This window comes from Chionomys nivalis, chromosome 11, assembly GCF_950005125.1.
Source record: "Chionomys nivalis chromosome 11, mChiNiv1.1, whole genome shotgun sequence".
NCBI classification, from domain to species: Eukaryota; Metazoa; Chordata; class Mammalia; order Rodentia; family Cricetidae; genus Chionomys; species Chionomys nivalis.
Window position 1 is genome coordinate 44,224,030 of NC_080096.1, and position 19,267 is coordinate 44,243,296.

The following is a 19,267-nucleotide window of genomic DNA, read 5'->3' on the forward strand; positions in this document are numbered from 1 at the left end:
GCTAGAGGTTTCCCATGTTTTCTGATAACTTCCTTACCTCTGGGGATGGTGGAATCTCATGGTTGGCTAAGTCAATACATTCAGGAAAGATTTACCTGAGAGTCACCAGGATGTTTGGTCATACACAGATGTAGGAAATGAATAGCTATTGAAAATCTAATCAGAATGTTATAGCAATCAAAAAGCAGACTCTTGATAGCTCATTTTATTGCAGAGAGCCAGCAATCTCAGAAACCACAGGAAATCTGCCTGGAGCCAGCTCCCGCTAGTGTATTGTCTAGGGTGCCGGTACGAGGCGATTAATCATTTCAAAGTTTTGTCTTGAACTTCAGCTCGAGAAGCCTGTCTTGTCCGTGAGATTCACGATGTTAGAGCTTCTCTCCTTATCTCTCCCTGCACATTCTCCTTGTTATCAGCTCTCTCTGTGTCCTGAGGAGCTCGTGTACACCTCCAGGAGTCCTGAGTTTTTCCTGAGTCACCATCCAGACTCTATCTACGTTAAAGGTTAACTCGGAGCAAACAAAGCATTAGCAGTGTGCATGGCTGGGCTGCTTTTCATGCAAAGGTTGTGAAGTTTAAACATGCTTTCATACTGCAGAATAGGAAGCTCCCCTATCCGTCTCCTATTCTTTCCTACTGTTAATAATAACTCGTATCAGGTTTACATGAAGTTTGGCTTCTGCAGCTGGGCATATCGTTACTAGTTGAGCGTCTTACCAGCAATGGAAGCTGTGTAAGTCAGAGCACCTTTCCAACAGCAGACAGATGCTCAGGGGAGTGCTAGCAAAGGGAAAAGCAGGAAGGCTGCCTGAGGCCAGGAAGACTTGGGACCCAGGAGGCAAAAAAGGTGACACTGGAGTCTTCCTCTATTCTTTGTCAGAGACAGTGTCATCGGCTGCTTTAGCTTTATGTCCAGCCAACTAAGCTTTACCTGTCGGCTAAAACAGCATGCTTCTGCATTCTTTATGACAACCTCTCAGTACTAAATGATCTACGGTAGCCCATTTTTCAGGGCTGCTTCCCCAACTTGACTTGATTCCTGTCTAATAGCCCCAACAGCTTTTACCATAGACTAAGATGCTCAGCTTCTGTGTAAGAGTCCTGAAGTGGCCTCACAAGTGTTCACGGGTATATGCATGGTCAGAAATGAGTGATCTGCTGGTGTGCTTTACACTCAGAATTTTAGTGTGTGGGAAGCGGCCCTCTTTTTCTTACCCCATGAGTTAGTTACTTTTGCTGTTGCTGTGATAACATATTCTGACAAAAAAAATGGCGGAGAAGCTTAGGACGTCTAGTGTAGCATCAGTGGACAGGAGCAGAGAGACGGATGCAAACTCAGTTCCCTTTTCCCCATAAATGTAGCTCAGGATCTCAGGCCAGGGAATGGGTGGGTCTTCTCACCTCAGTCAACCTCATCTAGATAATTCCACACAAGCATGTTCATAGACTTGTCTCTTGTAAGTCTGGATCCTGTCAAGTTGACAGCCGGTGTCAACCATCACACCCATAAGTCTGCTGTGCCTTCTGGGACAGCCTATGAGCCTTCCTAGCCCCTGGTACTTGCTGTTCATGAGCAGAGTCCATTTCAGATCTCCTGTCCATTTGGATGTCTGTGAGTCTTTGATGGCGCCTTTACCTTGGATTGTATAACTGAGGATATATCTTGTATAACTCCAGCAAGCTGGACCACCTTCCATGGGCCAGTCCACATCTCAGTCTCCCAGAGAGCCCATGTTTCTGATTTTCAACAGAACCTTGTCACCAACAGCAGAATCTCTAGCACATGCATCTGTTCTAGATACATTTACAAACATGATTCTGGATTTTCCATCCCCACCCTCTTTCCTAGTCACCCAGTGTGAGCATGGTCTGGAGTGGATGCCCATAAACAATGTCATGAGGGCTCAAGCCAAGGGAACCTTAGGGAAGCTGCTCTTAGCTTCTCAGAGCAAGAGGTAAGGCTTGGTCCCAGTGCAGGTGTGCCATGGCACAATTTCGAGATTGTCCTTTGCAGTCATGATTCATCCTTTCTACCTCATCTGAGGTTCGGGGCCACTGGGATACAGGTAACATCCATTTGATTCATGTTTGTTTGCCTTTTGTGTTATCTCAAAAACAAAGGTAGGACAGTTATCATTATGTTATAAAAATGGAGGGTAACCTCTCTCAGTCAGGCTTTAATAACTTCTGTTGCTTTATCAGTTTATACAGGAACCACTTCAACCTACCTTGATTACCAGATCGGCATGTATATGAACTCTCTTAGCTTTGGTATTTGAATAAACTTCGCTTGTCAGTCCTGGGATATGTCATGACCTTGACTGTATAAAATCTGTTTTGTTGAGGTCAGTCTTTGTGTTATTGTTATTCTTTAAGATAAGATATATATCTAGCTAATGTTATGTTCTCCATATGACTTCAGATAACCCCAGCCCTGTAATCCACAGCTTATTGTAGCAACTTTTCAAAAACTAACTCATGCAGTTGTTTGACCATTGGTCCCCCCACGGAGGCCGGGAGGAATGCCATTCCTTTCTCATTTCTTGTCCAGTTGTCTTTTCCAGGTTCAGTAAACCTCCAGTGTTCTGGTTAGTCTTGACCCAGTCATCTGAGAGAAGCCTCAGTAGGGAAGTTGCTTAGATGAGATTGGCTTTCTGTGGGTATGTCCGTATTGGCTTAATTACTGATTGATGCAGAAGGGTCCAGCCCACTGTGGGCAGCACCATTCCTTAAGCAGGTACTGTAATGGATGAAAAAAGCTCAGTAAGTAGAGCCTGTGAGCAAGTCAGAGAGCAAGCCAGCAAGAAGAACTCTCGCATGTTTTGCTTGAATCACTGCCCCAACTTTTTCAATAATGGCCTGGAAGCATATGCCAAAAAAAAATCCTTGCCTCCTCAAGTTGTATTTTTTTTCTGAGTGTTTTATCCCAGCAACAGAAATCAAGCCAGGACAAACAGCCTACAGCCTTTTCTGTGGCAGAAGCAGAATACTGAGACTCAGGTTCAGACCAGTTAAGCCTGGGAACGAGTGTCAGCGTGTGATAAGCTTTAGTAGCTTGCTAGCCTGTATTGTCTGCCAGACACATTCCACCTCAACATGTGGTTCTCAACCTGTGGGTCGCGACCCCTCTGGGCTTGAATGACCCTTTCACAGAGGTCACCTAAAACCATCTGAAAAAATAGACATTTACATGACGATTCATAACAGTGGTAAAATTACAATCATGAAGTAGCAATGAAAATAAATCTGTGGCTGGGGGACACAACATGAGGTATTAAAGGGACACAGTATTAGGAAGGTTGAGAACCACCGCTCCAGAGGAGCCTGTAGGTGGAACCGTTGGCCTTCTAGGAAAAAATAAATTATCTATGCCTGCAACTTAGTGATCCCCCCCCCAAGAGGACTATGTAAGTCGAAACTGTGTTTCTTAACCAAGATATAGTGGCATGTGCTTGTAATCCCAGTGCTTGAGAGGTAGGGACTGTAAGATTAAGAATTCAAGGCCAGCCTTTGCTGCAAAGACAAGATTGGAGTACGTAAGACCCAGTTTAAGAGAACACACACTACCACCACCACCACCACCACCACCACCACAAGCAACAGAATCCAGCCCTGTCTCTTGTACATTCCAGAGATTTCAGAAACCACAGGTGATCAGGATTGCTCACCATCCTGTTTGGAGGGGGGGCTTTTGTGATCAGCTGATCTATTACTAACTAACCCCAATATCCACCAGCAAAGTCAAAGGATGTCGCATCTCTGTGAGTTTTACCTGAGACTCTGGGGGAGTTACTATAATTGGCTGTCTGAACCATAAATCTCAGGCCTCCTCCATCTTCCTCAGAACCAGGTTCCAGGGCAGCTAGGACTTCCAGCTTCTAGCATCTCTTTCTCCCTGGAAAACTCAAGTTTCCAGTGACCTATCTCCACAGTAGAAACTCATTTCCCTTTCATGGCCTTGCCTCCATACACTCTAGGCAATGTCTGCCAGCCAAGAGAATTTCGTGTTAATACTCCAGTGCTTTGTAAATTCTCCCATCAAGCCCTCTGTGAAATATAGGTTATAGTCACCATTGTGATATTTTGTGTGGTCCGAGGGTCCATATCAGTGCATCTCAAATGTGCATGACAGCTCTATTCTCAAAATGCATATGATTCTCGTCAGCCCTAAACCCACTAAGCCAGGTTTAGACGCTTTTGCTTTGGTACCTCTCTTCTTAAAGCCTCCCGGGATTATATCTCCCTATGTCATAAAACAGACAGAGAAGCAGACAGACCCCATCAACAGGCTGAGGACGCTTTACTGGATCAGAGAGGGGCCCCAGCCTTTCTATGGGATGAAGGTTAAGTGCCCTTAGAAGGCCTGGGAAGCAGATATATGTGCACACACATATACTTGAATAGATACTCAGAAGTTACAGCTGGTGTTTGTGGTTTGACTAGAAATATTTGAGTTGCTTTCAGTACCTGGGCATATTGTTTCTGCAGGTGAAGCCAACGGCCAGGCTGGGGCTGAACCATTCTTTATGAGGGCTATTGTCCCATATAGCCTGATTCCGTTTCTCATGGCCTGAGGCTAGCAGATCCCAAAGAACTGTCATGAGGAATGGGGGCTATGTCACCCATTCTAATAGTCTAAGTTCTAAAATACCCAGACAGAACAGGATGGAAAAGAACTTTCAGTGGCGAAACAAACCGTAACCTAGGAAGAAATAGAAGCACATCAGAAAGCACTTTTAAGGCAGAAGCCAGACAAGCCTTATGATGGACGTCAAAGTGGAAGGTACCACAGTTTAGTTGCTACATGAAGGTGACAGAAAGTGTAGTAGGAGGTCACTTGTTCATTTCCCGGCTGCCCAGACTCCCGAAATAATCACATAGAAACCATATTACTTGCAATACTGTTTGATCAATAGCTTAAGCATATTTCTGGCTAACTCATACCTTAAATTAACACATCTCCATTAATCTGTGTATTGCCAAGAGGCCGTAGTTTACCAGGTAAAGTTCCAACGTCTGTCTCTGGTGGGGCAACATGGCTTCTCTCTGACTCCGCCTTCTTTCTCCCAGCATTCAGTTTAGTTTTCTCTGCCTAGCTCTGCTCTACCCTATTACAGGCTCAAGACAGACTTTTTATTAACCAATGGTATTCATAGCGTACAGAGGGGAATCCCGCATCAAGAAAGCACCAGAGCCAGGAAATGACAAATCCCTGAGTAGAATCCCTTGTTGAATGTTTGGAAGAGTTTCCACCTCAGAATTCCAGGACCTTCTGGTCTTAGGCAAGCTTTGGTTTCTCTAAGGCCTCTGAATGACTTACTGAGGGTCCTGAAGGTATACCTCTGTGAGCCAAGTGTAACAAGAACACTGAAGGTTAAAGGTGTCTGTCAATACAGAAGCCAACAAACAGAAACAGGAATTTAACTCTTAAAGTGCTCTTTACTTAGCTGGTGATATGGTAAACTGGAAAATGTGCCTTCCCCAGGGAAGCACAACAAAGACAACCAATTATGCCAAAGTTCGGGTCTGGAACTGAAGAGATGGATCAGCAATTAAAAATACTTGATGCTCTTGCAGAAGACCAAGGCTTGGTTTCCCAAACCCATATGGCAGTTCACAGCCATCTGTCTCTATCTGGCCCCAGGCACATTCATAGTACACATACATTGTAAAACAGTCATACAAGTTAAAGATAAAAAAATGTTTAACTTTAGGTCTCTCTTTCCGGCGAGGGGGGGGGTCAGCCTTGATGCATCCCTCCCCATCACCTTTTGCACTCTCCCTCCTCTCTCTCTCTCTCTCTCTCTCTCTCTCTCTCTCTCTCTCTCTCTCTCTCACTAGCATGTGTATGTGCACACACACACACACACACACTTCAAACGTACCATAGAAATGCCATTATACTCTTTCTAACTTGGATGCATGAGAGTCTGAATGTCAGATACCTCTCTGCTACCTCAGACCTCACACAGGCATCTTGAATCCAATGAGTAGAGCAAGACTTAGGATTCCCTTTCCCCACCACACGTGCTAAGCATCCTCCCCCCCTCCATGCATTCTCAACACAGAACACTGGACTGAGAAGCAATCAAATGTGAAGCTTCAGAGTCACCCCTGATTTCCTTTTCTCCCCACTCCCAAAGCCCAGCGAGACCTCTCCATGCTAATTCCTCTTGAGTTCAGGATTCTCACCATTTCTGCGGCCATCCTGATCCAATCACCTTCTACTTATATAAGTAAGCTTGTTTCCTGCCATGAGTTCTTTCATCCTCTCCGTCTTCCCAGTTATGCATAACAAAGATGCCAACAGCACTGAACTCTTGTATAATAACTACCCTTTCTGAGTCTAGGTGTCCTAGTTTGCTGTGATAAAATACCATGATGGAAAGAAACTGGGGGGAGTGTGCTGGCTTGAATGAGAACGTCCCCCACAGCTCAAGCATTTGAACTCTTGACTACCACTTGGTGGCATTGTTTGGGGGACGTTTGAGAGGTGCAGTCTTGTTGGAGGAAGTATGCCAGGATGTGGGCTTTGAGAGTTTAAAGATTCATGCTATTTCCAGTTTGCTTCATGCTTGTGGTTCAAGATGTGAAATCAGCTTCCTGATCTTACTACCATGCCTACTGCTTCTTGTCATTCCTTTGCTCAGCACCGAGTACTCATATCCCTCTGGAATCATAGGCCAAATAAACGTTTCCTTCTATGAGTTGCCTTGGTCTTGGTGCTTTATCACAGCAAGAGGAAAGTGATGAATGCAGGGAGGAATGTGTCCATTTAGCTTGGCCTTTCAGCTGACAGTCCATCATTGAGAGTAGCTAGGGCAGGAACTCAAGCAGGAACCTGAGGCAGGAACTAAGGCAGAGGTCATGGAAGAATGCTGCTTACTGGCTTGTGCCTCGTACTCACAAAATTGTCAAAGAACAAAACTTCTTGATTAAAAACAAACAAAACAACAACACAAAACTTGCATTTTTATCAGAAAAAAAAATACTTCATCCTAATATCTTAGTTACCTTCTAAAAGAGAGCTATTGCTCACTGTCTGACTTTCCATTATGACCATAGAGGTTTCTAAACCATTCGCTTTTGTGCAGTCTCAGCGGTCTTTGAAAAGGTGTTAGCATCCCATTCTAAAGCCTCTTCATTGGCTTCTCACCTCCCTTACTAGGAAATGTGCTCTCCCTACAAAGACACTGAACATTCTGACCTTTGCCAACAGGATGGACTTCGTTCGTTCACTGTCTCTTAAACTTAAACAGCTGCCTCTTCACCAGTCTCCTTTCTTTTTTTTTTTTTTTTTTTTTTTTTTTTTTGGTTTTTTGAGACAGGGTTTCTCTGTGGTTTTGGAACCTGTCCTGGAACTAGCTCTTGTAGACTAGGCTGGTCTCAAACTCACAGAGATCCGCTTGCCTCTGCCTCCCAAATGCTGGGATTAAAGGCGTGCGCCACCACCGCCCGGCTCACCAGTCTCCTTTCAACACAACTGGATTTCCCCTCTCCAAACACATTCACTTTCCATTCACTTGGGGTCTTCTGTTATCGTTAAGATGTATGCATTGCTATTGAGTGATCCCAATTCAGGGCCTAGCACCAGTGCCTACTCTGTATCAGCTGAATAAATAACCAGACTCCATATTGTTTGATTTATCTGTTTTATTATTTAGTCCTCAAAGCATACATGTATGATAATTACTAATATTTGAAGCTAACAGATGAGACAGAAATGTCAAAGAAGTTAACTTCTCGAGATAATATAACTTACATAAATGCATTTATGTAATGAGTTGCAGCATTATTTAAAACTGAAGTTGGGATATTTGTCCCATATACTATGCTTATATTAAGAAAATCTATTATATAATAATATAAACAAATAGCATCCATAATTAGAAAAAAGGAAATACAGGTTGAAGAGAATACTTTTCTTTTCCAATGATTTATTAAAGATTATTTTACAACTTAAATGTTATTTTGAATAATATGTATGTTTCTATTTTATTTAGAAAGTTCTTTTCCAAGAAAATAAAATAGTGTTGCATAACAAATAAATATTTGAAAATTATATTCTATCATTTAAAACCTCACTTTTAAAGGAAATGATTTCAGAGGTTGGCAAAGGTGCTTGCTGCCAAGCTGACGACCTGTGTTCTATCCCTGGGCTCCACCTGGTGGAAAAAGACAACAGACTCCCACAGGTTGTCCTCTGATGTCCGCACATCCTCTGTCATGCATGCACCCATGCACACACATATCTACAGAAATCAGTAAATAAATGCGATGAAAAATTTGACTCATTTTGAAATGGATTTATCTCTACAATTATAAAAATATTGCATATGTAAGCAAATATGATTATTAAAGTATATGTCTAAACAAAATGTACTAGTAGGCCAGGCAGTGGAAGCTGAATGATGAGTGATGGAGAGATGGGTAAGATGGAAATAGAGGGTATGTGCTCTGTGGAGAGGGGCAGAACTAGAGACTCGACAACAATGAGGACCAGGCTGATGTGGGTGACCTGTGCTGCCACCTGAGACCATGATGATGTCCATGTCCGTGCTGCTGCCCAGGGCCATGTCTGGGTCCAGGGTCTTACTGTAGTCAGGGTCTGTGTTGATGCCCATGGTCCATGTTGCCGCCGAAAGCCAACAGATGTCCCTGGTCTTTGCTGCCTGAAGCCAGGTATATGTCCTTGGCTCAGGTTGCTCCCAAGGGCCTTGTCAGGGGCCAGGTTCATGGTCTGTGATGTCACCAGAAGCCATGTGGAAGCCCATTATCCATGCTCCCACTGTCTATAAATAGCAGGGAAGCTACTTTTGCAGTATATCAATGACTGAAGACACACAGTTGAGAAAGAGGGACCTGGAAGGATTCTGTGACAACCCCTACCTTCCCAGCTCTCCCACTGCCCCCACCCACTGAAAGTAGCAGCCTAAACAGGAAGCCTTCAAAGAACTCTTTAAAAGTGTAATAAGGATGCTGAGGTTAGCTCCCCACAACTGAAGGCTTCTGGTGGGGGTGCGGGAGAGGAATGAGCAACCTTCAAAGAACTCTTTAAAAGTGTAATAAGGATGCTGAGGTTAGCTCCCCACAACTGAAGGCTTCTGGTGGGGGTGCGGGAGAGGAATGAGTCAGTTCTATTTAAGGGACAGGCCACTTGAGACTTTGACCTTGCTCCAGTGAGTATTTAGATAACACAAATAGGACTTGGATTTTTATTCTTTTTAATTTTGGGGGCGGGAGATCTCAGGTTGGGAGTGGGACTTGGAATGACTGGGAACTGAATGTTCCTAGTGCATGGTGAAATTCCCAAAGAATCAGTAAAAATCTTATGTTAAAATATTTAGTAGTAGTAGAGAAATGAGAAGTGATTATTTAATCTTTTTTTTTTTTGTATGTTTGGATTTCCTTAGGACCAAAAGAAGAAAATCTAAAATTAAGTCCTAGATCTCTTCATTTTCTTAAGGATAAAACTGAGGTGGGTGTAATTTGTGTGTTTGTGACTCGTTAGTAGCCATTTAAGCTAGTTCAAATAACTTTGTTTTTATGTGTCACAATCGAAGTGAAGTTTAGAATCCAAAGGTATGAGTGTAAAGCATTTTCATCTGATATGATGTAAAGTCTTGTGTATGAAGACAACACAAAATTAACACATGAGCTAAAACTATGCATGTCTAATTTAAACATTTACTTAAAATCATAAACACATAAACTCGTTGATCTTTTCATGTGTAGCTCAGGCAATTTTTCGAGCTATGGTTAGAGGATACAATTACAGTAACTGCCAAGAACTGATTTCAAATTAACCAGTCATTGAGGGGGCTCCTCCTGCATTCTGCAAGCTTGCCCTCTTCCGACATTGAGCATGCCCCTGGCCACTATCCGGCAGGTCACACCTAGGGAACTAGAGAGATGAGTTGATCCAGAGAATCAGCGAGGGTAAACTAGAGTCTTTTAAGTCTGTATTGATTTGCTGTTCACTAAGTATAGCTGACCTGAAGAAAGAAACATGAAGCTACGCATGCTTAGTCATGATCATTACCACGTATTATATTTCAGCCTTTGGGGGGGGGCAGCACTGGCACTGTATTGAGCTTGGAGCTGCATGCGTTCTACACAGATCTTCAACCACTGGGCTGTGCCCCCAGCCATCTACCTATTATTTTTGTTTCACATTCCTAAATTGTAAAATTAAAAAAAAGCATTAATAGTATCTATGCCTCTGGTTATAGGATTATTCTTATCTACATGCTTAAATCCCCACTTAGTAAAAATCTCCCAGAAAATGTATAACATCACAATTTGCTCATCATCATAATTTACTAGCCATCTTAGTTAAAATATACAAAATTTTAAGTGAAAATTTGCCAGGACCTTCTCTTACCAGTATTACTCTGCATAGACTTGAGGATGTACCTAATGTTTCAGTTTCTTTTCCTATTGCTACCATAAACACCATGACTAAACCAACTTAAGGCAAAGGCTTACGTTGGTTTACGTTCCAGAGAAACTTGGTGTGTCCCAGTAGGAGACAACAGGGCAAGGAAAGCATGACAGCAGTACAGGAGACTGACTGCTCTCATTGAATCTACTCTCAAGACATAGAGCATTAACATGAAGCCTCCACTTCCTCCAGTGAAGCTCAAACTCCTGAAGATCCCACAGACCCCCAAACAGCACCAGCAGCCGGGCTGAAGTGTGAGCCCGTGAGAGCACTTCCTATTCAAACCACAGCAGCTTGATGTGGCAATTTTACTTCAAACAATTCTATTTGGGGCTCAGTGGACCATGACTTAACCTCAAACATCTAAGTATGGGTCCCCGTGGAGTCCAGAAGAGGCTGGGAGGCCCTCCGGAGATGTGTGGATGGGCAGTTGTGACCCACCAAATCCGAGTGCTGGGAACTGAGGTCCCCTGCAAGAGCAGCAAGCTCCCTTAACCATCGAGTCCTCTCTCCAGTCCTTGAGGGGCTTTAAAGTGACTCAGTGTGTGCTAAGATGATAATTCCTTGGGGTTTTTTGTTCAGATAAATAATTGTAATGTTGAGTAAAATGACATTAATTCTGATTACTATATTTTCACCGTCATTTACTTTGAAGAGAATGCTTTATTTTACCCTAGAATTTTTTCATTGAGAGGTATTCTAGAATTTCCACATATCTAAATGTTTTTCCAGATACATAACGTTTAATATCTAACTTAATTCTATTTTTAATCAGAGAACATATTCCATAGCATTTTAAGCCTAGACTTCTATTAAAACTTGTTGAGGTTGTATATTTAAGAATGCTTAAATGTTTATAAAATACAGCCTTGTATAAGTACTAACTATCTGGGGCCTGTCGCTTGAACATTGTACTTTCAATGTCAGACCATGTGTTAAGCCTGTAAACATGTTCCTGTCCTGACTTCCCCCAGAGACAGACAAACCGTGCTGTGGAACTGTGAGCTGGAATGAACCCTTTCCTCCCCAGGATGCTTTTAGTCATGATGTTTCATCAGAGAAAAAAAAAACCCAACTGAGACAACATTGCTTTAATTTACCTAAGCGTTGCTTTTAATTAGAATGATTAGTTTACTAAAATTTAATGTAATTATTATAACGGGCAGTGGTTCAGTCTATTGTTTTATTTTTTTTGTTAGTCTCCTGATTAGTTGTGCCATTTTTTTTTTGTCTGTTGAGGTTTATTTTGTTACCTAGTATGTGATCAATTTTTGAGAAGTTTCCATGAGGTGCCGAGAAGAAGGTATATTCTTTTGTGCTCTATAGATGTCTGTTAAGTCCATTTGAGTCATAACATCTGTTAGTTTTCTTATTTCTCTGTTAAGTTTTTGTCTGACAGACCTGTCCACTGGTGAAAATGGAGTATTGAAGTCTCCCACTATTAGTGTGTGGGGTTTAATGTGCGACTTAAACTTTAGAAATGTTTCTTTTACATATGTAAATACATTGTATTTGGGGCATAGAAGTACAGTATTGAGATTTCCTCTTGATGGATTTTTCCTGTGACTAATATGAAATGTCCTTCTTTGTCTCTTTTGATTGATTTTAGTTTGAAGTCTATTTTATTAGATATTAGGATAGCTACATCAGCTTGTTTCTTAGATCCATTTGATTAGAAAATTTTTTCCCAACCCTTTACTCTGAGGAGATGTCTGTCTTTAAGACTGAGGTGTGGGCTGGAGAGATGGCTCAGAGGTTAAGAGAATTGCCTGCTCTTCCAAAGGTCCTGAGTTCAATTCCAGCAGCCACATGGTGGCTCACAACCATCTGTAATGGGGTCTAATGCCCTCTTCTGGCCTGCATGTATTACACACAGACAGAATATTGTATACATAATAAATAAATATTTTAAAAAAAAAAAGACTGAGGTGTGTATCTTGTATGCAGCAGAAGGATGGATTCTGTTTTTTAATCTAATCTGTGTCTCTTTATAGGTGAGTTGTGTTCTTTTATATTAAGGGATATTAATGATCAGTGATTGCTATTTTCTGGGGTTTTGGTTTTGTTTGGTTTTTCGAGACAGGATTTTCTCTGTAGCTTTGGAGCCTGTCCTGGTACTAGCTCTTGTAGCCCAGGCTGGTCTCGAACTCACAGAGATCCCCCGCCTCTGCCTCTGCCTCCCGAGTGTTGGGATTAAAGGCGTGCACCACCACTGCCCAGCTATTTCCTATAAATTTAGTTTTCGTTGTTGGTGATGTTATTTTGTGTCTTTTTTCCTTCTTTGGGTTTTGCTGCTGTGAGATCATCAATCGTTTGTGTTTTTGTGGATGTAGCAACTTCCTTAGGTTGGAGTTTCCCTCCTAGTACTTTGTGTAGGGCTGGGTTTGTGGCTAGGTATTGGTGAAATCTAGTTTGCCATGGAGTATCTTATTTTGTCCTTCTATGGTGATTGAAAATTTTGGTGGATATAGTAGTCTGGGCTGATATCCGTGGTCTCTTAATGTCTGCATAAAGCTTGACCAGGACCTTCTGGCTTTCATTGTTTCCATTGAGAAGTCAGGTGTAATTCTGATAAGTCTGCCTTTAATATATTACTTGGTCTTTTTCTTTTGTAGCTCTTAATATTTTTTATTTTGTGCGTTTAATGTTTTGGTTATTATGTGGCAAGGGTACTTTTTTTGATCCAGTCTATTTGGTGTTCTATAAGCTTCTTGTATTTTTATAGGTATTTCTTTTTTTTAGGTTAAAAAAGTTTTCTTCTATGATTTTAATATATTTTCTGTGCTTTTGGGTTGGACTTCTCCTTCTTCTATACCAATTATTCTCAGATTTGGCCTTTTCATGGTGTCCCATATTTCCTGGATATTTTGTGTTAAGCTTTTGTTAGATTTAATGTTTTCTTTGACCCATGAGTCTATTTCCTCTATTGTATCTTCAGTGCTTGAGATTCTCTCTTCCATATCATGTATTCTGCTGTTTATGTTTGCATTTGTGGTTCCTGATCATTTTCTCATGATTTTTGTTTCTATAATTCTCTTGGCTTGTGTTTTCTTTATTGTCTCTCTTTCAGTTTTTGAATCTTAGTTTCTTTCATATGTTTAATTGCTTTTTCTTGGTTTTCTTAAGGGATTTGTTTTTGTCTTCCAATTTTTTGTTTGTCTTTTCTTCCATTTCTTTGAGGGGATTTTTAATTTCCTCTTTAAGGGCCTCAAACATTCTCATAAAGTTACTTTTTAGGTCATTTTCTTCTGCTTCATTTATATTTGATTGTTCAAATCTTGCTGTTGTAGGGCCACTAATTTTTACTGGTGTTGTGTTGCTCTTTGTAGTATTGTGTGTGTTCTTACCATGTCTACCCATCTTTTCCTCTGTGTATTTGGGGCTGTCTGTGACTCTGGTGATCAATTTTCCAGGTGACAATGGAGCCAAGGCTCAGATGGTTATTCTGCAGTCAGGGCCATGGTTCCAGTCACCCCGTTGGTCACTCTGTGTTCCTGAAGGTCACTCAGTGCTTTGGGGGTTTGCTCTGGTCCTATGCAGTTTGCTGTCTCAGGTTTGCTCCAGCCTAGTTTGCTGGCTCAGACCTGTTTCCATAAATGTCTCTGGTCTGGACCCGCTCCCATTGAGATCCCTGGCTTGGGCTCCAGTCTACTCCCTCAAAGGTCTCAGACTCATACTCAGACCAACAGAGGTCCTGGCTCAGCAAATTCTTTTTTTTTTTTTTTCTTTTTTTTTTTTCGAGGCAGGGTTTCTTTGTGGCTTTGGAGCCTGTCCTGGAACTAGCTCTGTAGACCAGGCTGGTCTCAAACTCACAGAGATCCGCCTGCCTCTGCCTCCCGAGTGCTGGGATTAAAGGCGTGCGCCACCATCGCCCAGCTTCAGCAAATTCTAAATTTGTTTAAAAACATATTTCTGAAGGAAATTTTTACTTGACAGAAAAACTCTGACTTACTAATGTATATATGGCTGATATTTTCCCTTTCCCCATGTTAATGTGCCAGAGTCCTTTGGCTTCCAGTTTCTGATTCCCATGTTCTCTCCTGACTGGTCGGTCGCAGGGTTTGAGTTGTTGGTCCCATATCTTATTTCTCGTGTTGCTTTCAAGATCTTCTCTTGCTGTCTGCATCTCAGCAGTTTGACTACCCATGGTTCTTTTCACTTTGACTCCTCATAGCATTGTCTAATGTTCTACGATTCCCTAATTATTTGTTTTATCAACTTAAAGTGTAAACAGAGACTGCTTATTCATTTCCTGACTGCTTAAACCCAAACAATCACAAAGAAACTATATTAATTACAACACTGTTCAGCCAATGACTCGGGTTTATTTCTAGCTAGTTCTTACATCTTGAATTAACCCATTTCTATTCACCTATGTATCTCCATGAAGTTGTGGTTTACCAGGTAAAGTTCTGTTCTGGTGTCATTCTCCTTATGCAGCTACATGGCGTCTCTCTGACTCTGCCTACTCCCTGGCTTTACTCTGCAAAGTCATTGGCCAAAACAGCTTCTTTATTAACCAATGTTAATAAAACATATTCACAGAACACAGAGGAGAATTCCACATCATCTCCAGTTTTCTGTCTAAAGAAAAGGGAAGGTTTTAACTTTAACATAATAAAATTACATATTAAAAAAAGAGTAATCAAATAAGAATTGCAGTTACAATATTTATATCTAATTTATAACTGTCTTCAATTCTTCAAAGGCTCCAGAAGAATATAATATTACCTAAGTAAACAGGAAATGCATTTTAAGCAAATTCTGAAGTTCTAGAATTGACAGAGACATCTTGTTGCTTGACAGTCACTCAAAGTTCTTCTGTAACACTGGGGCATCCACATTTAGCCTACAGGCCCATAGTATCAGACTTTTCCATTAGGCAGGCAATTTGAAGATCCATTCTGCCGTATAATAACAAAGTTCATCAGTTGCTTTCTTCTGTGTCCTGCAGAATATCTGGCAGTTTTTTTCTGTGAAGCAGGAACCCTGAAGGATTGTCTCACTTTCTTTAGGCAAGTTCAGTAGTTATTTTTCTGTGGGTTCTACATATCCAGTTAAAACAGCATTCCATCAAGCAGTCCAGGCAGTTTCTTGCCCAAATGTCTAACAAACTCCGTGAGGAGACTTTTTAATGCCCATCTTCCTCTTGAAGTAAATTGGTGCTGCCAGGAGATGTGTCTCATTGTCATGAAAAGTCTGTTCTTGAAACATTTTAAATGCCATATTCTACAAGTCTTCAAAGTATTGAAGATTATCTATCTAACTGAAATATATCTCTGTATATCCAGGAAACCTAACATGACTACAGTTTGACTATTATAGATGACTATCTATTAATCTGTATTGCTTAATTATACATTACATTTTTAAATGAGCTGCACAAGCATAATATCATAAACAAGAGCAGAACTACATATACACAGTATAACAAAATCAACCTTAAATATGTATCAATAGATCAAAATCCATACCAAATTATTCATCTCAATATGATATCCCCCCCTTTTTTAGAAAGAGATTGACTGTGACCATTTAACCATTTGTAGTCAACCCCCTTTAAATGAAAACAAACATTTATAAACAGTCATTTTGGAAACTCAGGTATTGTTCTCTCCAAACTGCTTCCTGCTGTTTGTTGGGTGAAGTATTTTTAGGGTTCATGGAGACCTTTCAGGGGGCCTTTTTCCACTAAACCACATTAGCCTGGAAGGAATCCACAGGTTCTTATCTTCTGTGGAAACAAAAGCAGAACCTCTTTTCGAAAGCAACATACCCTTATACCCAAATTTTGAAGTCAGGATACATCTATGTTGGTTTAGTTTAGCACACCCAGAATCAAATTTCTCACTGCAGTCAAAAAAAAATTTAAAAGAAAACACAATAATAGGGGCTGGAGAAATGGCTTAGTGGTTAAGAGCACTGGCTGCTCTTCTAGAAGACCAGGGTTCAATTCCCAGCACCCACATGGCAGTTCACAGCTGTCTGTAACTCCAGTTCCAGGTGATCTGACACCTTCACACCAATGCTCATCAAATAAAGTTAAATAAATTGTTTAAAAACACAATAATATACATAATACAGACTCTCTATGTATATTCCATTTTTACATGGTTTATTTTTCTATTCCATTAATCTGATTGTCTGTACTCTTTTATATTACTTTTACTGTCTCTTTAAAGACGTTGTTTTATTTCTTAAATCTATTTCTTTTATAACTGTCTATACTCATTTTCTCACTCCCCCAGCCTATGTATATTTATCCAACACTGTGATTGTAGGTGGAGACTGTTTGTTTGTTTTCCAGCCTCCCAGACCTGAAATAATCACACTGAAACTGTATTATTACAATACTATTTGGTTAATAGCTTAAGCATACTTGTAGCTAGCTCTTACATCTTAAATTAGCGATTTCTATTAACCTGTGTATTGCCACACATCTGTAGCCTGCCACTAAGGTTCTGCTGGCATCCCATGTCTGTCTCTTGTGGTGGCTACATGGTGTCTCTTTGACTCCATCTACTCTCTATCTCCTCTATGTCTCTGTTTAAGTTAGCCAGAGATGTCTTTTTTTTTTTTTTTACAGACTTAATTCACTTTTATTTTCCTTGTATAGAAACCCTTATGTGGTGGCCACAGCTGGAGCCTGGGTCCTCTGAACAGAGACTCTGGTGTGGGTTTTCACAAGATGGTCAGTGAATTCCTGATAAGGAGACTTGGTGAACACAGTCTCTTTCCAGAGGTCGGGGGTCAGGTAGCTGTAGGTCTTAGAGATGGCATCAAAGGTGGCCTTGGCAAAGTTGCCCAGGGTGGCAGAGCAGCCCCTGGCTGATGTGCAGCAGTCATCAATGCCAGCCATCATCAGTAGCTTCTTGGGCACAGGAGCGGAGACTAAGCCAATGCTTCTGGGGGCAGGGATGAGACGCACCAGCACAGAACCACAGCGGCCTGTCACTTTGCAAGCAACAGTGTGGGGCTTGCCAATCTTGTTCCCCCAGTAGCCTCTCCGCACAGGGACAATGGAAAGCTTGGCCAAGATGATGGCCCCTCGGATGGCAGTGGCTGCCTCCTTGGAGCACTTGACACCGAGACCAACGTGACCATTGTAGTCCCCAATAGCGACAAAAGCCTTGAACCTGGTCCGCTGGCCTGCTCTAGTCTGCTTCTGCACGGGCATGATCTTCAGAACCTCATCCTTTAGGGAAGCTCCCAGGAAAAAGTCAATAATCTCAGACTCCTTAATGGGCAGGGAGAACAGGTAGATCTCCTCTAGGGACTTGATTTTCATGTCCTTAACCAGGCGGCCCAGCTTGGTGGCGGGAATCCACTCCTTGTCTTCAGTTTTACCTCCGCGAGCTCCGCGGCCTCGTCCTCGGCCATGGCCTCGACCACGGCCGCGGCCCCTCAGACCGCTGCCGAATCCTCCACGGAAGCCGCCACGGTCTCCTAATCCTGGGCCCCCGGGTCCTCCGGGCCCTCCCGCTGCACCAGCGTCACCCGCCATTTGGTGTTTCCAGAAGAAGAAGACGCCAGAGATGTCTTTAAATTCAAGTATTAGATTTTTTTTCTTTAGCTCTATAATTTCCTTTTCCTTTTTTTTTTTTTTTTAAGATTTTGGCGAAGAGGGACAATGAAAGGAGAGGAGAAGGGGCAAGACAGTGAAATGGAGAAATTAACAGATCAAAATACAATGTTATATACATATGAGAATGTTTAAATGAAACTCATTTTACGCACAAAATTAATTTTAAATATCTATTTGAACATCTGGGCCACTTGAGGGCTGTGCTCACTTGGCTTTGTTTCTATTGAGACTTCATTTTCCTGGTCCTCCGAACATCAACTTAGGTTTACTTTGGATGTCATGAGTGTTGGATTTATGACGCTCAATTCTCATCCTTCAAAGAAACAACGTCTTAGCAGTCCACTTGATGCACAAAACACTTTTCTCTCGAGGAGCAGTCTATATTCTCGCTTAGTTGGGTCCATCTTAGCTGGTCACTCAGGTTTCCCTAAATTGCAGGGATCTGGGGTCAACCCGAGACGTGGCCAGAACGCCTCCTGGTGGCACCCTTCTTTCCAGCCTTTCTCCCTTGGCTAACAGCAACTCTGGGTGGCCTGAACTTTGTCCTCTGTCTTGTTCTGGCCAGTGGCTTTACTCTATGTCCCTGCAATGCCAGTTGCAGCCTGCAGTCAAGTTAAACCTCTTTAAATAGCAAGTTCACCCCTGCAAATCAGTTATCCCAAGTTTCAGTGGTTTCTCTTTGTCACAGCTTTCTTCCACTCTCCTGTGTGGTGTGTGCTTGCATGCGTGTGTGTGTGTGTGTATTTTTATCTGAGACAAGGTAGTTCTGATAAGAGAATGCTTACTCATGGTGAGTCAGGATTGCCAAAGGTAGTTTTGGTTTGTTTTCCTCTGTCTCTCTCTCTGTCTCTCTCTCTGTCTCTCTCTCTCTCTCTGTGTGTACAGATTCCATCATTATTCGTAGTTCATTACTCTGTGCTTCCTAAAAATTCATAAATAATCGTAATAGTTGTTGCTTTTTTCCTTTTTTTCTTCCTTTTGTTTCTCCTTTTTTATTGGTATGAAGTTAGAGACTGAATTTATAGCCTTGGGCATGCTAGACAGTGCTCTAACACTGACCTTAACACACACATACACACACACACACACACACACCAGCCTCTTTTCACTTCTTGTTCTGAGGCAAACAAAATGAGTGAAATGGTGACCCAGGGTAGCGTCACAGTTGTGATCCTCCAGCCTCTGTCTCAGAAGGAGCTGGAATCACAGGCCTGAGCCATCAGCCCCAGCGGAGTGTC

The 19,267-nt window shown here is 41.9% G+C and overlaps 1 protein-coding gene across 1 annotated transcript; it reads right to left on the bottom strand.

Moving 5' to 3' along the window:
- Positions 1-17,066: 17,066 nt before the first annotated feature.
- Positions 17,067-17,948, bottom strand: LOC130883789 (40S ribosomal protein S2-like). Its single transcript, XM_057784564.1, has one exon. The coding sequence runs from the start codon at positions 17,946-17,948 to the stop codon at positions 17,067-17,069; it is 882 nt and encodes a 293-aa protein (XP_057640547.1).
- Positions 17,949-19,267: the final 1,319 nt, after the last annotated feature.